The sequence below is a fragment of the Adelges cooleyi genome, unplaced genomic scaffold (genome assembly GCF_023614345.1).
Source record: "Adelges cooleyi isolate 19-005CV unplaced genomic scaffold, UGA_ACOO_1.1 ACOO_flye_CR_arks_rails_tigmint_CR_PRNA_397, whole genome shotgun sequence".
NCBI classification, from domain to species: domain Eukaryota; kingdom Metazoa; phylum Arthropoda; class Insecta; order Hemiptera; family Adelgidae; genus Adelges; species Adelges cooleyi.
Window position 1 is genome coordinate 169,365 of NW_026096075.1, and position 22,766 is coordinate 192,130.

The 22,766-nt window shown below is 34.8% G+C and overlaps 1 protein-coding gene across 3 annotated transcripts in view; it reads right to left on the reverse strand.

The window, feature by feature from the left end:
• Positions 1-22,766, reverse strand: part of LOC126841603 (uncharacterized) — a 58,359-nt gene that overhangs the window by 17,736 nt on the left and 17,857 nt on the right. For 2 of the 3 annotated variants that reach the window (XR_007686201.1, XM_050578190.1), the window contains exon 3: positions 20,744-20,888. The exons of the other annotated variant lie outside the window; for it this stretch is intronic. Coding sequence is in view for 1 of the 2 variants with exons in the window: in XM_050578190.1 (XP_050434147.1) it covers positions 20,854-20,888 (35 nt within the window). In the remaining variant the exon portion in view is untranslated. Of the gene's footprint in view, positions 1-20,743; positions 20,889-22,766 lie in introns of those variants that run through there. 3 annotated transcript variants of the gene reach the window in all.

Sequence of the window (22,766 nt, forward strand, 5' to 3'; positions counted from 1 at the left end):
CTCCTCGCTATTATCTCGGTATCGTGTCACGGCCATATAAGGTCTCTGCTAAATGATTGAACGCATACGACGGCTTTAATAACTTTACCGCAAGTTCAATGTGCATGCTGTATAAAATGAATGCACTGAACGTGTAAAATGATTCAAACACACATAAGTTATTCTCTGGAATCAGTCGAGTTGAATGGTATAATACAGCGAAGACACAATCGCATACACAATTCCAAATTATTTTGGAATTATTCAGATACTATGTACATTATAAACTCAAATACTAGTATACAACATAACCTGACAATATTTCAGCCAGATAATACATCTATATGTGTAGTATAATGTGTTGTATATTATTATAACTATTATACAGAGGGCAACCATATTTTTTTATTAAACATGAGTTTATGCAATCTGCATTTTTTTTAATGCAATAAGTAAAACTAATGAATTTATAAATTTATATGACGGATTTTTTTTTTGGTTGATAAAAGAAGTAACCCGGCGGCATCACTTCTAAACTTGAATTAAATTATTTAACTACACGGTTTGAGAATATCCAAGAAAGGATTCTGTGGACATGACATGGTGTGATGTGTAAAATGTAGTCAATTTACCTGGTAACTATTTTTGTACAAATCGTTTAAATTTAAATTCTCAGATTTTATATTTACATATCTAAAAATAGGGCAAAGTCTTTATTTTTTAACTTTTTGTACAAGTAGTAGTTAGTACATAGCAATGTCCTCTTCACTGGAACTCGACATTTTTGTGGTGAACTTCACACAACTATGAAATTGGCAATGTTCAACCGACTTAAAAAAAAAACAATAGCTTCGTGATGGTGGACTTCTAATCGCTCAAATCGCACGTATCTCATGTATCTCGTCCGAATCGCACACAAATCACATCGCGTGACAATCGCCTCGTGTGCGGCCTAGTTGTTTCAGAATTTTTGGAGTGTATTAATAATAAATTCTGTTTGAGTTTTTAAGGAAAGCATTTTTTTTTTGTATTTTACTAGTCAAAACTTGCCTGGCTATTGTCGGCTAATTATCTATCGAGCATGACTGCACATCATAAGATAATTAACATTTAGGATCATACACAAATTTACAAGGGGAAGCTTGTACACATACAGTACTGCACAATACACTATTGTATTATGCACGATGCGTTGGCAATGGAACTTAACGGATTGCAGTATGTTAATATTGTTTAAATTATATAATAATTAGAATCAAATACTTTTTAAACTTTATGTTATTTAAATAAATATTATAAAAAATACCATCTTGTGAAAACAAAAATTTTGCATTTTTGCTGCAACTTAAGTTTTGCATGGTGTAGGTTGGACCATTTCAGTTAATGATAGTCTTAAAATAAAAAAATAATAATACATAAACAATTATCTTTTATTTTTAGCTTCGATGCAAAGCGAGAAGGTATTGGTTTTACTCTGATGTATGTTTTTTTTTTATCTGTATACACTGTAACTTCTTTAATACTGGACCAATTCCTTCGAATAGCAACTCTATAAATCGCAATTTTCATCTAGTTGGTACTTTGGGGGGGTAAAAGTTGAAAAAGTTTAACTCTTCACAGGCGAAAGTTGAAAAAAACAAAAAAAAAAACCGTACGAGTTTTTAAGTTAGAACTTTTACTGGCTATAGCTTCGAGAAAAATAGTCGGATCGAGTTGAAATGCATAAGAAATATTTATTTAGTATGCCCGCGCACGTCAGTTATATCAAATTTGAATTTAACCCAATGCCCACCCCCCTAGGGGGGGTACAGGTTTTTTTGTTTTTCGGGGTTTTTAGCCGTAATTTTAAGACCTTTGGGTTGAAAATTTGCCAGTAGTTGGAACTCATATGTATCCATAACATATTAAACGGAAAAATAATTCGGCACTACAGTTTTTTTTTAATAGCCGGAAAACTGTGTTTTCGCAGATTGCGTATATTCTATAAAATCTTAAAAAAATTGTTATCAAATCATTAAAACAATTTTATGTAGATCTATGCAGAATGATACTATTGAGTTTTGTGCTCAAGTAACACTTTTGACTTTAAGTTGACACAAAGTTCAATTTTTTTTTTTTTTTTTTTTTAAGTACAAACGCACTCTACCAGATGTGAGAAACGAAAAAAAAAAAGTATAATTTTTTGTTCTATTGGCATCATCGTGTGTACGAACGGCATATTGATGCGCGCTCTTATCTGCTTCGTAATGAATTATGAAATCAGTTATGATAGAAAATATTGTATGTCGTTTCAAATAGTATTTTTAAATCTCTACAAAAACGCTAGTTTTTATTCTGGTTGTAACTTGTATTGCGCTGTATAAAACTTTTATGACGTAGTTGATGTTTATTTTATCAATTTTCATTATTTAATAAAAAACAATTTGTCAACAGAATATAACTAACTGGGTGTGGATTTTATTAAGTCACAGTTGATATAAAATCGATTTGGACTTGAACTTTTTGCGGAATGACTGAATTTAATTTAAGAAACTAATTTAATTTTAATTGGCAGCCATTACGTGAGAAATGATAACATGAGTTGTTTATACTATAGTGTATAGTTGTTGTAATTATCAATTTTCGAGACAAAATAATATTTGATCGTGACCATATAAACGCCCGATCGCGTTATCAACTGTCCACCGTCTTATGTACACGGTACAGGTGGGAACGAAAAACCCCTTATCGGCCCGAGCCGGTCATGGAGTGTGAGAGAGAGGTCGGGGGGTGATGACATTTGTAGGTAGTTGCCAGTCAGTATTCGATAATTCGATTATCAGTTATTGATTTAAAATTGATCCGGAGTGTCAATCCGCTGTCGTTCCGAGTATTATTATTTTTATTTACATATTGTAAAAAATATTTAATTATAAAAAAATATTTTCTTTACATAATTTTCGGTGTTAAATTTCCACCTTCGTATAAAACCACCTGCACACCGTTTGCTTGTGGCTATACACGTTAGTAATATTTAACTAATAAGTAATAAATGTAGGTAAAATTTATTGTTTTCTCCATCACAGTACCAGTATACGATTTATTTTAATTTAAATGTAAGAAAATCGATTTTTCTTTAGAAAATAACAAGAAATTATTATACAGGATGAGGCAGTAAAACGGCGATTTTCTAATGTATTTAAATGGTAAAACCCGTTTCACTATCCCACCCTTTACATTTTAAGGATCTATGAAAAGGTTTTTTTAGTTGCATTTTATTTTGTACATTGTCAATCTAGTAAAATAGAAGTATAATATAGCTTTGAAATAATATAATCTGTGAAGTATAAATAGTTTGTGTGTGATTGCTTTAATGGAAGTATATAATACATAAATATTAATTTTATTGAGAATAAGCGATTATAATTTAAACTATGGAGTACAAACGATTGAAACATGAATCGTCGACCATTCCAACAAAATATAACAAGACATTGTATATGTGTTATTTGGTCCACTAAGTTTTTGCAAAAAAAAAAAAAAACAGTACAGTGGGGTCGGGGCATAGTGGGGACGGAGCATAGTTGGGTCGGGGCATATTGGGGACGGGGAGGTCACAGGTTTACAGGAATTTTTAAATCTGAAAGTGATAAAATCACTTTCGAAAAAACGCTTCGATGCAAATCGGTAGTTAGTATTTTCAAGCCAGTACAGTCCAAACCAAGCACAGTATAAACCAGCAAAGTTAGAAAGTTTTAAATGAAGGTTCTGTATTTACAAATGAGCATCAAAGCGTTTATTTGAAAGCGATTTTATCCGAGAGGACTAGTACAGTAGAGTATTGGCATAATGTAATCAAAGCAATGAGGAAACGGAGAGGTCACAGGTCTACAAGAATTATTATAAATAAAAGTGATAAAATTGAATAAAATCGCTTTCAAATAAACGCTTTGATGCTCATTTGTAAATACAGAACCTTCATTTAAAACTTTCTAACTTTGCTGGTTTATACTGTGCTTGGTTTGGACTGTACTGGCTTAAAAATACTAACTACCGATTTGCATCGAAGCGTTTTTTCGAAAGTGATTTTATCACTTTCAGATTTAAAAATTCCTGTAAACCTGTGACCTCCCCGTCCCCAATATGCCCCGACCCAACTATGCTCCGTCCCCACTATGCCCCGACCCCACTGTACTGTTTTTTTTTTAACTTACAGGTGCAATTCTTTTAATTTTGTAATTGTATGGTTTTTACACTGAATTAAATATAGTTTTTCCAATAGAATATTTAATTTTTAAAAACCATAAAATAGTGCATGTTTCTACATATATAATACATTCATTGTGTATATAAAGCATTGAAACGCGCAATTAGCGTCTCCAAAAAGTAGTGTTTTTTTAAACAAATTTCCAAATAACAATTAAAGCTATTAATTCAATTTAATTGTGATTTTGTTTTTTTTTAATCGTACTTCAGATATTACATTACACATCTGATAAAAGTCACATCAAATTATCTGACTTGTACATGGTTGAAAATTCTTTTGAATGGAGCACTAACATGAACTTTAAATAGCAATAACTTTTGAACTGTATGGTATCAAAAAGTGTTTTTAACATTTTTGTATTTTAAATATTAATTGCTAACAGAATATCCCCAAAAATATAGGGGTTCCCGTTTAAATTTTAAAAGTTGATACCACGAATGCGCAAACTATTTGAGGTAATATTTTGTATTTCAGCCTCAAATGTGCATAAAATAACATATATTAACATCCAAAAGTTAAAATTTGAAAAAAAAATCAATAACGGCTCTAAAAATTGACCGTTTTCTAACTTTTTAAACACCCTGTATGACTGTAGAGTATAGACATAATATTAGGGATGTACGGCTATAGTAAGGTAAGCCTTTGTCTAGGTAGGCTTGTTCAATACAAAATTTACAATTTTTATAGTTATTTTACATTTTTTAAACTTATAAGAAAAACCATATTATACACCTTGCTCGTATGTTCCGTTTTTGTTCATTGTCTAATAGCTTAGTTTTTATTAATTGTACCTATTAGTATTTAAAAGTTATTCCACTATAGTATTGAGACGCTAATATGGAAATATAGAACGTTCATTGCTAGTGTACACTTATTATGAATATAATAATTTCTCTCGATTGTGAAAACTGTCAACACCAGTGTCACAGCGTTGAAGGAACTCAGTCGTAAATATATATGAATATGCATATTATGTGTTATGTCTTTATTTGCTAATTCTTAGTACAACATGTGTAAATATCGACAGCAGACTAATGAATTTGTGTATGCATTTTGTAAGAATATATAGAATTGCATGCATACACAGTACACATAAAGTGATTGAGTTCAGTACGTGTTTGACCACCGACAGTGAAACACGGGTGTCGCCAGTGCGATTTTATCAGCTGCCGATAAGCATTTTAGTAGTTACGCCACTTAACAGGTAATATGGACATTATTAAATAATACCGTAGGATCTGAAATGAGCACTAAGAATCTATTAGGCAAATCGCCTAACACTTCAACACCCACGCAAAAACAAAACCCAAACGTCATATCAAAACCAACGGGTAACCGAACCCAAAATAACATCACTCCCAAAATACAGCAAACCCCTACCTCTGCCAAATCACCAATAATAAACCAATACCGCATATCAATGCCGAGCCAGACGGTCGGTACCAACAAACACTACCCCTCCCCGGCCTTCAGCTCCGCAACGTCTACCTTTTCCATCAATACACCGCACGCAATCGGTATCGCAACCGCTAATGAACCCGATACCGAGATAACCGCCAGCATTACGAACACCGCGCTTACAATCCATAAAGACGGACAAAATGCCTTTACACATACAAACCCAACACAAACAACATACATGACAACAAATAGCTCTAACAGAAATTTTGCTTCAATAACGGCAAATTATAATTCGCCCAAAAGAGACCAAGCTCTCGTATTCAACTCCATCGATGGGGTTCCACAAAAAGAATATATTCTGGCCGTAGGTCAAATAGTATCACCAAAAAATATCACCTTCGTGTCCAGAATCTCCAATAACCGCTTCTGTATATTCTTATCTAATAAAAGCACATTAGACGCACTGTTGGAAAAAACTAAAATAATTACAATAAACGATCAAGAAATTCAATTACGCAGATTAATCAATCCAGCCAAGAGAATAATCATCTCAAATGTTTGCCCCACCATACCCAATCAAGCGATACTTAACGCCCTCAAAGATGTTGATATAATTCCCACATCCCAAATTAATTATTTAAAAGCAGGAATAAATATTGAAGGGTACGAGCACATAATGAGTTTTAGAAGACAAATGTATATAAAACACGAGGACACAAATAAAATCCCGGGATCACTAGTAATTAACTCAAACGGATCCCAATTTCGTATATTTCTCACCGACGACTCAATCACTTGCTATACTTGTAAATCTACCGGACACACTTCCAAATCCTGCAAAAAAGATATTTTAGACGAATTAAGCACCCAATATTCCGATAACCAGTACCCAAAATTACTACAAGACACTCCATCAAAAGAAGTTACCGAAAGGGTAGATCATTCTCCCCCTCCCAAACCCGCCCAAATTTCTGACTCGTCCGACGTCGGTAGACCCATGGATTGGTCACAAGATGACAACTTATCAATTAACACAATAAAAACATCTTCCCCACCTACAGACACCAACTCACCCGACGAAAAGAATAAGGATTTCACCCAAGAGAACACGGACCACTTATCAAATCCCCCGAAACATAGTTTACCCCCTATCGTAATAAACGAAACTAACGAAAAAAATAAAAGACCACTATCCGAAACATCTCTTTCACAAAAATCACCTACCACGATTAACATTGCAACCTCTCCTATTGTTAACAATAAGCCCAAGAAAAAGAAAGTCAAAATAAATTCCCGATCCAATTCTTTCTCGCAAGTTGAAGAAATCAACCTGGAAACCTTATTGAAACGAGCTCAAGAGTTTTTTCTCAGTGCCAATGACGACCCATTATCAATATCTCAATTCCAATACGTAATTGAAAATTTTTCAAATAAGTCGATCAATATACATTTCTTATGCAAACAAATCAATACAGATATACCCTCGATTTTAAACATAATTGAAAAAGTTCGTCCAAAAATAACGGATAGAGGATTGAAGACCAAACTCACAAGACTTTCTAACCTCTTATTTCAAAGCTTGCCACCCCAAGAAGACAATTAAAGTTCTTCGCACTCAAATAGTAAAACACCACTAAATATTAATATATCTGAATGTGCACAATATTACAATGGAACATAAACGGGTTTTATAAAAAACTCGATGAACTAAAAATTATATTAACAGAAATCCAACCAGCAATAATATGTTTACAAGAAACTAATTTTAAAAACGATAACACAGGAAAACTACTAAACTACACAGGTTATAGTAAAAACCGAACTGAGGGATTACGAGCTAGTGGGGGAGTGACAATATATGTCAAAACTGAATATTCTAGTAAATTAATCAACATAAACACCCACTTCGAAGTCACAGCGGTTAGAGTAAAACTTAAATACCTAGAATTAAATATATGCAACATATATCTACCAAACCAACACAGCTTCGACCATATCGATATAACAAATATTCTAAAACAAATACCAACGCCTTTCATCATTACCGGAGACTTCAATAGCCACAACATCAAGTGGGGATCCGTGTCAACCGATAGAAGAGGAAAAGAAATTGATAAAGCGTTCGATGACGACAATATTGTAATACTCAACAGCAACGAACCCACTCATATAAATATCGCAAACGGTCTTACGTCCAACATTGACCTAACATTATCTAACGCATCCCTAGCACAAAGATTACAATGGAAAGTATATAGCAATATAACCAGCAGTGACCACTTCCCCATTATCATTAAATACTTATCTCGGATCCCCGATGAACCTCCCTCCGGTGAAAGGTGGAATTTAAAAAGTGCCGATTGGCCACTTTTTTATGAATTACTCGATGAAGAAATCAAATGTATAAATGATGCCAAAACAGTAAGCATCGATACAATAGTACATACATTTACTAACTCAATACTTAAAATAGCAAATCTTACGATAGGTAAATCAACTGCTAATAAAAAAAAACCCAAAGTACCCTGGTGGAATCAAAACATTAAATCGGCAATCAAAGATAAACATAATGCAGTAACGTTATTTCTGTTAGCCATAAACGACATAACCCAATGCTGTTCCCTACCCGTAAAATGCAACCTTTTCGCAGACGATTTTAACTACTCATGTCGAAGCAGTAATATTAACTCTGTACAAAAATTCCTTCAGATAACCACCAACAATCTAGAAGAATGGGCCGGAAAGACAGGTTTTAACTTCTCTCCAAAAAAATCAAACTGCATAGTATTCACAAAAAAAAGAAAGGTAGGCAAACTTCATATCACTCTCGACGGCATGCCAATTCCCAATAAAAAATCGGTTAAAATCCTTGGCCTTTTCTTTGATCGCCGTCACAAGTGGGCATCCCATATACAATACCTAAAGACCTCAACCAACAACGCTCTAAACTTACTCAAAATACTATCCCACACAGCTTGGGGAGGTGATTCCAAAACACTAATCAAAATCCACAGATCTACTATACAGTCTAGACTAAACTATGGATCCATTATGTTCAAATCTGCAACATACTCTATCCTAAAAGCAATTGATACTATCAACAACAGCGGACTAAGACTAGCTATAGGTGCTTTCCGCAGTAGTCCAATTTTAAGCATATATAACATAACTGGAGAACACCTACCCGAGATAAAAAGGATAGACTTAGCTCTAAAATACATGGTTAGAACAGTTAGAGCCAACTTCAACTCACTCACAGAGGAAAATACTGAAATTCACCAAGAATTAAAAGTAAACGGTATTAACACGGCTCAAATAATTTCAAGAGAACCAATGACCCATCCTCCTTGGATAGCTCATTACGCAATAAATACAGAACTAACTTCCCTCCTAAAACCTCAAACTCCTCCCCAGTATACAGAAGTCACTTTCTCAGTATACTAGAACAATATAAAGACTACCAAAAAGTATACACCGATGCTTCTAAATCCCAAGACGAAGTTGGCTTTTCAATAATATTCCAAAACAGAAATCTACTATTCAAACTTCCAAGCACATGTTCCATATTCTCGGCTGAAGCAATTGCGATACTAGAGGCAATAAAAAGAATAATACATGAAGAGCACTCAAAACATATTATTTTTAGTGACTCCCTAAGTACCCTCAACAGCATCAAAAACCAATTCCATCCCGGCGACATCGCAATAAAAATTCAAAACAAACTAAACGAAGCCTCAACTATAGAACAAACAAATCACGCTCATGTGGGTTCCTGGACATGCAGGCATCAAAGGTAACGAGTTAGCCGACCAACAGGCTAAAATTGCCACCCAAAATGAGGAAGTAACATTAATACCAGGGCTAACATACGATGACTTAAAAACCCAGATTAATGAGATGTCCAACGACAAATCGCTCCAGTTATGGAAGCAACAAACTACCAAACTGAACACTATTAAAAGTTCCACTAACCGATGGATTAACAGCTTTCTAAAAAGGAAAGATGAAACAATACTAAACTGCATGCGAATCGGACACACGAGACTAACCCATGGTTATCTAATGGCTAAGGAAGAAACTCCTATATGTGTAGCTTGCGGTGTAAGACTGACCGTGAAACACATATTAACCGAGTGCCTCAAGTACGAACAAGACAGACAAAGGATTGGAATCGACGCGACACTTGACACTTCACTAGGACCAGAACCCGAGAACAATGCCAAGATGATCGACTTCCTAAAATCAACCGACTTATATAACTTAATTTAAAAATTACACATTCTCTTTCTTGGCTCTTAACTATTAGAATACGCAAACTTAATGAATACCCATTGTAAATAACTTTTTTCCACCACATCTGTAACTAATGGCCATAGATGCCGGGTTGTAAAATAATGATCAATAAAAAAAAAAAAAAAAAAAATAATAGTAGTGCAACTAATAAAACAAAAATGTATTATTATTGTCGTACCAGCCGATTAGCGGATTGATTATGTGTTTGTTTACATCTACCGGCGGTATTGTGTACACCAGAGGCTCCGCGTGATAAGCTTCACGAGCCTGGCGGCTACTACGGCGGTCGCCGGTCGCCTATATGTCGATGTGAGATGACGTGGGAGGGAGGGCATTTCAATCGGCTGCCGGCGGCTACTCGGTTCGCGTGGAATTAGTGGTACGCCCGCTAATATTGTCCACGCGCCGTTTGTTATGTGTTGGACCGCTGGTCGACCGTGGGGGGAGGAGGAGGGTGTTTACCGGGCGGCCGTATGGCTGTAGGTGAGTGTGCGGCCCGAGGTAATATTTACGATGTCGAAGACCGGTGAAAAGCGGCCCGTCAAAATTCGATGGACGTATGAGTGTCAGCCCGTGTGCAACCTTTTTTTATCTTGAAACTTTTATCGCTAATTTAGTTACACAGGATGATTGTTGTAAAGAGATCCACTCAATATCTTATAGGATTTAATTAGTTTTTTAATTTTTATTTTTATAATACGTGATCTTGTTACTTTTAAAGTTATTAGTGTGAAAGTTAAGTTAGGACAGCGCGGAGAAGTACGGTTGTATAATACGCGTAGATAAAAATAATACTACATCCCACTCTTCCTGTCCTTAAATTTAATCATTAATAACAATAAAAATAATTATCCAAAACTGGTTATAGACAAGTCAACATTTTTAGTAAATTATTCTTAATTTAAAAAGTTAATAAAATAAGTACGTTACGTTTTAATTTTCAACAGAAATTGGACAGTTTGAATTTGTTAAAACTTTTAAGTTTTAAATTTTTGCCAAACCAATAATGTAAAAAAAAACATTATATACTAAATATTATATTCTAAAATTACAACGATAGAACCGATCATCAGCCAATAACATAATTTTAAAAACTTGACCAAAAATATTTTGGCTTCGAAGCGATAGCTGAAAAGATATTTGGTAATATAAAGATGGTTTAGCTTCGATGAGATAGCAGAGAAGGTATTGGTTATATAATGAAGTTTTTTTTTGTCTGTAGACGATAAAGCCCTTTATTTTGGTTTAAAAAGTTTCAAACAAAAGCTTAACATTAAATGTATCCTTACAAAAAGTATTTATTCAACATTTTTATTGTCCAGTAAGTTTTCATAAAATGATGATGCCTTTGGAAAAGCAAATGAAATATATTGTAATAGCTACGCTCTAAAACAACTTGTTTAATTAATACCATAATCTCACTGAAAAAGTTACTAGTCTACAACAAATGTAAAAACTCCATGCGCATACAGGTCTCTTTATAATATGTGTAACAAAATAAACAAAATATTTTAATTAAAATATTGAGTAAGCAATGTCTATAAACAATATCATCAATCGTCAAAGTGATTTTATACTTTGTTATATTGTATAATAATATTGTGTTAGAGCACATCAATGAAAAACGCAATTTAATGAAAATGTCTAGTATAAAATTACGCTACAGCGACGTTCGCCTATTGCTTATATAATTTTAATTTAAACATTTTGTTTATTCTGTTGCCATTTTACTTTGTCCGATGACAGTACAAACACGATGTCAACTGCGTTGTATATTTATCGGTTCTGGAAATGACACCTCACCTCCAGCCCAAGAATGATTTTGCTTGGGGTGCTTTTTGTTACTGAACGGCGACAGAAAAAAAAGACCGCTTTGCACTGCAGTCACGGGAAGAGAGAACGACGGACAGGAGAGCGGCGACAAAGGCCCTTCGCGGAAATGGATGGTGAGAGGGAGAGATGCGATAGCGGTGGAAACGTGGCGTATGTTTTTGCCTAATGGCAATATTGTTCGCCAACACTGGTTCCCAACAGATAAAACCACTCACGAGGCTGACACCATACAAAACTCGGGCACTAATATATTTAAAACACCTATGTAGAATTTTATCGCGTTACAACGTAATGGCAAAAGTGTGCTTAAAATGATATTCCTAGTATTAGGATGGATACGATTATTGTTGATAAGCAGTCTATAATAAATTATTGCCATAGTCACCAATACATTCAAACGCCTGTTGACTGTTATTCACTCACACTTAGAAACCTAGAAATTGACTACGGTCCGAGTGTAATTTTTCCTTTTTTGGGTGTTTCTTAATGAAACAAACGCCAATATCCCTCAAAAATCCGGCCTACAAGACTATTTTCCCTAACTCGCCAACATCCTTTTAAAAACATTGAACATTTATAAATATTATAACAAAAATTTAATGTAATTTCTAACTAATAAACTTTCCTACCTCGTTATTACTCAAATTTTACAGTGAATATGATTTTTGTTAGATCGGATGAATCATTTTGAAAAGCCCTGTATTGTTAATTACGATATATGGGTAACTATGACAATAAATTGGTATAGACAGACGATCAATCTTAATAGTGTCTACTCTAATACTAAAACTAAACTTATAAGTCAGTAGTGTTTATAAGTTATAACTTATTAATATTCAAATGAAACATTTTTTTTCTGGACTAATTATTTCAAATAAGCTTTGGATATATTAAAAGGGGTCTTGAACCGAGCGAAACTTTAGTTATGGTTCCATTAACGTTTTAGAGATGATTTAACAAATACTAATATATTGTGCTTGGAACAAAGTTAGAAAATGTATTTTTTATAAAAACTTATAGTTTACATTTTTTTAACAAAAAAATTAAAAATAAAATATATTTTTGAAAAATGGTAGATAGGTTTTATCTAGACAAATTTTTCTTAGAGGGATTTTAATTTGAAATTTATTTTAATTTTGAGTTTTTTTGTATGTAACAGAGATTTTTTACAATGTGTTTTTATTTTGTGTCTGGACCCACGATATTATTTAAACCACTAAACCGATTTCTTCATGTAGCAACTCTATAGATTAAAAATCGTACCTGAAAAGTACTTTGTTGGCCAAAAACTAAAAGTCACCCCTTCCCCTTTTAAATTGAGAAAAACACGCGAAAAATTTACACATTTCTCTAAAAGGAATAGACATTTTTTTTTTATTTGCTTTTTCAAACAAAGCTTTAGGGATTTAGGTCTGAAAATTAGGTCGAAGGTAGAACTATAATGAAACTATAACATATACAATTTCCTCAAAAATCTGTTGTCAACATTTGTTTCCCCCAGAAAAAAGGAGGAACATTATTTGACCGTAATCAATTTCCAAGTTGCTATGTTTGAGTAAATCATCAACAGTCAAAATGTAATGAAAATATTTGCATTATATATTGTTAACTACGTACGATAAATGGGTAATTATGGCAATACATTTATATAGTCAGACGATCAACTCAAATCGTATCCACCCTAATGCTAAAAATTAATTTTTAAGCACATTATTGTCATTAGGTAAAATGATTTTATAATACTTTCTTACTGTACTGGTTTGAACCTACTATTCACAGATTCCCATCGAAGCGTTTATTAAGAATTGATTTTATCACTTTCAGTTATAATAATTTCTGTAGACCTGTGACCTCCCCGTCTCTGCTATGCCCTGACAATGTACTGGCTTTTTTAATTAATAAAATGAAACATAGTCACAGTAATAATACCTAATAATAATAATATACTTTCTTGACATTAGTATAATAAAAAAAAATTGGCAGTGCTAAATGCCTCAGGCGAGATTTTCAAATCACTGCCTTTCTTAATTGAGACAGAATATAGATATATTTTAGCGTTGACATTTTGCTGTATGACGTCCTTTTAATACAACTATATAACATTTACTTGACTAGTTTTTCTTTGAGTAAAAATATTGCATAATATTTTAAATTGCTTTCACGTTTATAAAGGCCGTTAATTTGTATTTTCTAATGGCATAAAAAAAATATCTTTATTGAGAAAACGGTTGACGTTTAAAACTGCAAAACTTACAATTTTAGGATTATGAAAAAATAGCGGAATATAGTTATGTAGTCATTTAAGAAAACCAGACTTTCATTATATGACATATTTAAAAATTAAATTGAAAACTTTCACAGAAATTTAAATTATATTTCAAATATTTTTCAAAGTTTAACAAAACAAGACTTATCATTTTTTGCCATAAATCGACAAATCTTATAGAAACAAAAAAAATCAAACTTTTTATAAATTGGTTGGTTAATCATTGTCAATATTTTTGTTATGTTCTATATAATTTATTACAAGTCTCTATGGCAGACACGCAATTTGTTTTTGGCTTTAGTCTTTATTCATATGAATAAATATGATATAATTGATACAATTAAATTAATTTTCAAACCGGAATTTTCTATATAAAAAACTTTTTACCTTCAATTTTACTCTATTTTACTTCGCCATTTGCTCTATCTAAAGGACCCTCTTGGGTTCTTTTGGATGGTCAAACCTAAATCCAGAGGGGGAGAGCTCGGTATCTCCCCCCTTACTCGTATGTCTACGCTAAGCGGCTCGGATTTGGGCATTTCGGATGATTCATCGCTTCACTCGGGTAAGAATAATCCCTGTTCTAGTAATACTAAATCTCCTACTAGCCCTCTACCTAAAAAATCCAAAAACATTGCGACCTCTTCAAGTTTTCCCTCAGCCCTCTCGAAGACCAGCAAGGAGTTGGACTCCCCTGTAGTTATATTGGTTATGCCGCACAACACGCACCTAGTCACCGCAAATTCAGCCAGCATGTCTTCCCCTAACGCGACTGCGTATAGGCAATCAACGATCATGTATGCTTTCCACTTAACTATTCGGGTCCCTTGCATATTTTGATAGCATCGTCATCCAGTGATAATAACCTCGGCAACTTTCATCCAGTCAAACTTGGTAAACTGTTTTCCAAAATGTTCTCCGGTATTCTTAATATCAATCCCATCGGCTCTCAGCGTGTCAAAATCACATTCGATTCCGTGTATAACGCCAATTTATGTCTCTCTTCAACATCTCTGGCCGAACATGGACTTATTGTCAGTATCCCTAATACATTGTTATATTGTATGGGTATCATTCGCTTAGACAAAATCGTCTCTGAAGAAGAGTTTTGGGAGGGCTATGAATGCCCTACCAAAGTGATCTCCTTTCGCCGAATCAACGTTAAAAAAGACAACAAACTGATTGCTACTAACTTGGTGGAGCTAAAATTTGTATCAAATACTCTTCCTACTAAGCTTTCTATTTTTAAAGTTCTTTTTGATGTATCGCCTAGCATCCGTTCACCTGTACAATGCCTTAAGTGCCTTCGTTTCGGCCACACATCTAAATTTTGTCGTAACAAATAGCGATGCAGTCATTGTGGACTTTTTGATCATGGCGAATCTTCATGCAATGTTAAAGAGACCTCACCCCCCGTGTGCATTTTCTGCAAGCTGAATCATCCATCTACAGACCGTTCCTGCTCTGAATGGACCATCCAGAAAGACATCAAAAAGATCATGGCCGCAAAAAACGTTACTTTTTCAGAAGCATCATTAATTAAACGATCGCGTATAACTAATAAAGCGTTTACTTTTTCCGATGTCACTAAAAATGTTAATACAACTACTGTTAACGTCGCTGCTCATCCCCCCTCATTCCCCGCTCTCTCTCAATCATCCAACGCCTATATCCCATCCAAACATAGTAATAAATCGATTGAAGGTGCTTCAAGGAAAATGAAAAACGTATCCTCCACTCCATCATTCCCTCCTCTTCCTTCAAACAACAGATCCACCTCGCCAAATGGCAGTTTCCTTAATTATATGGAACATAATCATTTTTAAAAACAATGATTACCCTAATTGGGTAGCAGCTTTTGCTCAAATTCTCTCTCGTTCGCTCACAAGCGACCCTTCTTCTCTCACTTCTCCTTCAACGCTCCAGTCTGTCATTGAATCATCCCTTTTTAATCTCCCTTTCCCAGCCATCGACGATGACGACACATACTAATTCCGATATCATCATCCTTTCTTTTCATATTCTCCAATGGAATGTTAGAAGTTTACTCCCACGTTTACAAGACCTTTCTGTTCTTCTTTCTAACCAAAAATGTTCTTTCGCTTTACTCTCCGAGACCTGGCTTCTCTAGAACAAACATCTTTCCTTACCACATTTTAATATTATACGTTCAGACCGCTGTGATGGATACGGTGGCGTCGCCATTGCCTCCCATCACTCCATTCAAATTAACCATATAGTACTAGACGCTCAATTTCAATCCTCCCTCCTTGATCACTCTATCGATCTAGTCGGTATTGAGGCGTTCACTAAATCATCTTCTCCTATCTCTCTTTGGTCTATTTATATTCCTCCATCCTCCAACCCTCCTCCTCGCCTCATTGACAAAATCTCCAGTTTAGTCTCTTCCCATTCGATTTTAGGGGGGGACTTTAACGGTCATCACCCCTCATGGGGTGCCCAAAATCTTAACCACCGTGGCAACTTGATTTTTTCCTCCATCTCCGCCCTTAATCTTTGTATACTCAACACAGGAGAGCCGACTCTGGCTAACCGTCCCCCCCTCGCCTACTCAACCGTTGATATTACCATATCTTCTCCTACCCTTTCTTGGCTCCTCACGTGGTCAGTTCTTGATTGTACGCACGGCAGCGATCATTACCCAATCCTCATTTCTTATAAGAATTCTTCATCCCCTTCATCCTCCCATTTTTCTCAAACGTTTAATAAATTTAACTACTCTAAAGCTGGCTGGCCCACTTTTCAAATCTATAAGTCCAATTTTCTTTCTCATTTTACTCCCGTATCACCCATTGCTGACTATAACTGGTTTGTTTCCATCCTCTTAAAGCCGCTAATCGTTCTCTTCCTAATATCAAAATAACTAAAAAACATTTTCCTCCCTCCCCTATTTGGTCTCCTTTGTGTACCAAAGCTGTCAATGATCGTACCGACGCGTTCAAAAAATATAGAGCTTCTGGCTCACTTGTGGATTTTCACGCATACCAAATTACACGCACCTCTACCATGCGCACACTTAAACAGGCAAAGAGGAACGCCTGGCAATCTTTCTGTTCTTCTCTAAATTCTTCCTCCTCTCTTAGTGACATTTGGGTCACAGCTAAGCGATTTAAAAGCTGCCTGTTCAAATCTCCTCCCCGCTCCTTGAACGAATCATGGTTTAATTCTTTTTGCAATAAAGTTGCCCCTTCTTACGTTCCCTCTTCAGAAGAATCTTCTCCTTTACCCCTTCCTCCTTGGCCGGATTTCGATCCAGCCTCGCATCCTCTTACCTCTCCTTTCACTCCAAGTGAGCTCTTCTATGCCATCACATCGCGCACTTCATCTGCCGTTGGCCTAGACGGCATCTCCCCCCTTATGCTCAAGAATCTTCCTGCTTATGGTTACGATATCCTTCTCTCAATCCTTAATTCTCTTTGGATTAACGCCATTGTCCCCGACTCTTGGCGCCAGTTTAATGTCATTCCTATTCCTAAACACAACTCCACTTCAGCCGCATTTCGTCCTATTGCTCTTTCGTCGGCATTATGCAAGACTGTGGAACACATAATTAAGAACCGATTGGATTGGTTTATCGAAAAAAACAATTTTCTTCCCAATAATCTATACGGTTTCCGCAGAGGCTTAGGAACCATGGAGTGCCTTTCCAATCTTACTGGTTCCATCTACAAATAATTTTGTAGCAAATCCTTTTGTTCAGCAGCTTTTGTTGATATTAAGAGTGCATTCGATTCGGTTCATATACCTACCTTGATTTCTCGCCTACTTTCTATTTCACCTTTTCTTTGTAATTTTATTTCCTCTTTGTTTTTTCACCGCTCTCTTACTTTTACTTCTCCTTCAGGTCTAGTTTCCTGCCGCTCCTCTTTTCGTGGACTCCCTCAGGGCAGTTGCCTTAGTCCAATTCTTTTTAATATTTATATGAGCAAAATTCAGCTCCGCCCTCTCTACTGAAGGCGTCTCAGCCCTTTTTTACGCTGATGATATCGTTATTTTCCCATCCCACAAATCTGCCTATACAGCTATTGATTCCCTTAATAATTCTCTCTCTTTTTTATCCAACTTCCTTGTTTCATCATCATTTGATCCCGCGCCTGATAAAAGTCAATTAATGATCTTTACCAGAAAACGCATCCCTCTAGACCTGCCTCCTATTTGTCTCGAGGGACATATCATTCCTCCCTCCGATAATGTCACCTACTTGGGGCTTAAGTTGGACCCAAAGCTCAGATGGGTACCTCAGCTTAACCATCTACTTTCATTTACCTCCCGTTGGGCTAACTTCCTCCGTTGCGTTACAGGCACCTCTTGGGGCTCTCATCCCACTTCTTTACTTCTTATTTATAACTCCGTCATTCGTTCAAAAATAGATTATGGTTCCTTTTTATTTGTCTCTGCTTCTCACACTCATAGAAATAAATTAAACTCCATTCTCGCCTCCTGCCTACGTAGTATCATAGGTGCTTTGAAATCCACCCCCATTTCTAGCTTATTTGTAGAATGCTCCTCCCCCCCTATCGAAATCCGCTGCCGGGATCTCGCTGGTAAGTTTCTACTTAAATCCCTCTCTTCTCCTAACTCCCCAATATATAATTTCTTCACAGATATAAAATCTTCCTGGCGTTACGTTCCCAAATCTCTCCCTAATTTAGCCTCGGTTTGCCACTCTCTCTCTCCTACTGCCGCCCTTGTATATAAATCGCATTCGAGACTACCCTTATATGATTGCCCATTTAATTCCCTCACTCTTAAACCCACCGTTCTCTCCAACACTAGCTTTCTCGGCCTTCACGTTCAAACCCTTCGTTCTCTCCCCCATTCAACAGTCAACAATCTCTTTTTCGATTATATCTCTTCTTCGTTTCCTAATACATGCATTATATACACGGACGGTACGGTATCAGTCAATTCGGCAGGCTGTTCCTTTTTTATTCCTGCTTTGAATATATCCTTTTCTTCCAAATTACATCCAGTCTCATCTTCCTTTACGGCGGAAAGTCTCGCCATTATCCATGCTCTTACTTACATTTCCTCCGCTCCTAATACGGCTTATTTAATTTGTTCTGATTCTCTTTCATGCCTTCAAGCTATATCATCCTTTCCGTTCAATTCTCATCCTTCCCCTTTTATCCTAATCATCAGATCATTAATATCTTCAATCCTCTCACAAAATAAATCAGTTATTTTCCATTGGGTCCCAGGTCACGTTGGTATTACGGGTAACGAGGTTGCCGACCTCCTCGCTAATTCCACTTCATTCCACTTAATTCCGATCATCTCCAATACCCCTTCTTCTGACTTCCTCCGCCTTTTCCGTCACACTGTAGCCAAAGCGTGGCAAAACAAATGGTCCAACGTTAACCTCAGCTCCACCCGCTGGTTCCGTTCTATTTCCTCTTCCATTACCTTTCGTCCTTGGTTCCGTAATTTAAATATTCCCAGAAATGTAATATCCTCCTTTTCACGCCTTAGACTTGGTCATAATCTTCTTCCGTCACATGCATTCCATCTATCCCTTAATTCTGCTCCATATTCTGTCCTCTTCATGATGATGAAGCCATTTGCGACTTCTCTCACCTCCTTACTACCTGTCCGGCTTTGACCAACAAAAGGCTCTCTCTATTTAATTTCCTCTCTTCCCTTAACATTCAGCCTCCCTTTAACGTTAATTCATTAAACACTCATTCCACTCCTGTCATTTTTGCTATCCTTTCCATTTTAAAGAGCTCTGGCTTCTCAATTTAATTTAAGTTTTAAGTTTATATCAATGTTATTTAGTTTTCTGATTGTTTTTTTTTTTTTGTTTTGTTTTTCTTTTGTCTTTAAAATCATATTATTACCATAATGTACATTTACATTTTACTTGTTATTGCTGTTTAATTGTTGAGCCGAATGTTTTTTGTTAATAAAGGCTATAAAAAAAAAAAAAAAAAAAAAAAAAGTATCAGTTTTATTTACTTATTTGTGTAACTTTGTTTTTTATCTGACCACTTTGATTAAGTATCAAATGAATCGATTAAAATTATCAATTAGTATAATGTGGGTAATTAGGATAACTAGGGGTCTTTCTAAATACCTATTTTACATAGGATAATATTTTTATGAATAAACTTAGTAAATTTGAACGCTAATTTATTTCAATAAATTGATAATATAAGACATAATAAATTAATAACACATTTTTTTTTTTAAAGATTTACTGACTAATGTATAACAATTTTATTAGAACATAAAATAAAATATAATATATAACATAATATATTGCATATTAATATAATATATAACATATAACATAAAAATCAAATATATATTTTTTTAATATCAACGAATTTTTAAATTATATTTTGTTTATATACTCATAGTAATAAAAAAACAAAAATAGATTTTAATAAAACAATAAATACTACATATTTTAGTTACTAACATAACTTACTACATATTTTAGTTAAATAGTAGTTTTAGAGATTTAGGTCCTCTTTTTTAAGATCAATAATGGGTGTAGGTTTTTGAATCACCAGCAAAACGGAACAAATGATGTAAACTATTTCAAACTAATATGTATATTAATAATTTTTATTGTTCTTTTTTTTCTTTTTCAAATGGTATCATCAAAAAATGAAACTAATTGTTAGTTTCATTTTTTGATGATAACATTTGAAAAGGAAAAAAAAAGAACAATACAAATTAATAATATACATGTTAGTTTGAAATAGTTTACATCATTTGTTCCGTTTTGCTGGTGATTCAAAAACCTACACCCATTAATGATCTTAAAAAAGAAGACCTAAATCTCTAAAACTACTATTGATTCGAATCAGCAGTCTGTTCCTGGCGGCCGGGATATGACATCTGTAAGGATAAGAAAAGAAAACAGTCGTTAGCGACGTAAGCCTTTTTAAGGACTGGGTATTTACTTAGACAGTTTTAGAAATCTATACTTGATTCGTTAGCTAAGTGACTACTACACACTTCCTTTAAGTCTTCAAAGCGGGAATATGAATGTATGGTCAAATATGATAGTGGCCACTTAAGAAGGACGGTACTCGGATTTACATAAGAAAATTAAACAAAAAATAAGAAGAATTTATCTAAGGTTTAACATTGAGACATTGATACTAAAACAATAAAAAATGTAATAAAAAACATATAGCTCATAGGGATTAATAAGAAATTAAATTTTTTTTTCATATTATTTTTATATAATGTGATCTCAATTTTTCACAATTTTTTTTTGTTTTTACCCCCCTCTCAACTTAGACTTTCTGATAGCAACTTTTGAAACTTAGATTGTATCGTATATATACTATTACCTTTTTAAATAGAGAATAATGTATTACAAATGTTGACTGGTCGATAACCAGTTTTGGATAACTATTTTTGAAGTTATAAGAGTTTAAAAGTTAAGATGGGAGGGGAAGTGGAGTGTAGTATTATTTTTATCTGCGCGCATTTCCCAACCGCACTTCCTCTCCCATCCTAACTTTTAAACTCTTTTAACTTCAAAAATAGTTTCTCTAAACTGGTTATCAACCAGTCAACATTTGTAATACATTATTCTCTATTTGAAGAGGTAATAAAATATATACGATACCATTTAAGTTTCAAAAGTTGCCAACAAAAAATCTAAGTTGAGGGGGGGGGGGGTAAAAACAAAAACAAATTGTGAAAAATTGAGATCACATTATATAAAAATAATATGAAAAAAAAATTTAATTTCTTATTAAACCCTATGAGATATTGACTGGTTTATGATAAAAGAATCACCCTGTATAATACAGGGTTAGTAAAAAACCTCCCTCATTTCGAAATGGAACTAAATGAACTGTGGTGCTGGTACAACAGTGGAGGGGGTATTGATCGATAGCTGTATACATGCCATTTTCTTCTGACCTTACCTAAACCAGTTTACTAGGAACCATGATAAGGGAGAAGTCTGGTTCCAACAAGACGGTGCCACAGGTTACACTTTTAACTTTCGAGAATGGCCATAGCTCTTCATGTCATTTCCGGTATAATGGCAGCCACTGCCTGTTTGATTGCCTCCTTAAATCCCCAAACCACAAGGGGATAAATCAAGTGACCTTGGCGGTTAGGTGATGTCTCCTCGCAAAGAGAGAAGACGTCCAGGAAACATCTCTCTCAAGATTGCTAGGGAGCGCCGCGAAGTGTAATCTGTGGCACCGTCTTGTTGGAACCAGACTTCTCCCTCATCATGATTCCTAGCAATTGGTTTAGGTTAGGTCAGAAGAAAATGGCATGTATACAGCTATCGATCGATACCCACTCCACCGTTGTACCACCACCACAACTCACACAGTGCCATTTCTAAATAAGGGAGGTTTTTTTGCCGGACCCTGTATTATTACACAATCTTCGGAGCTGAAATTGTTCAAAGGTTTAAAAAACCATCTTAAAGTCTGTATATTTTTTTTTTTTTGTAAAATTATCGAACACGGTCCTAAGAAAGTTAGCATATTCGGCATTATGAGCAGTGGGAGAGAGAGATCGAAGCTTGTGAATAACCGCACTAAACGATGTATGCTTACATCCCATATGTATATAATTATATAGCTTAGATAATGTATGCCCAAGGTAAACTCAAGTTGTCATTTATGTCCTACATGACTTTATGCAACAACTATGGTAGTGGGACAATCTCTTTATTGTCGTTATAAATAATTAAATTATTTATTTAATTGATATAATTTAATTTATTTTCAAACCGGA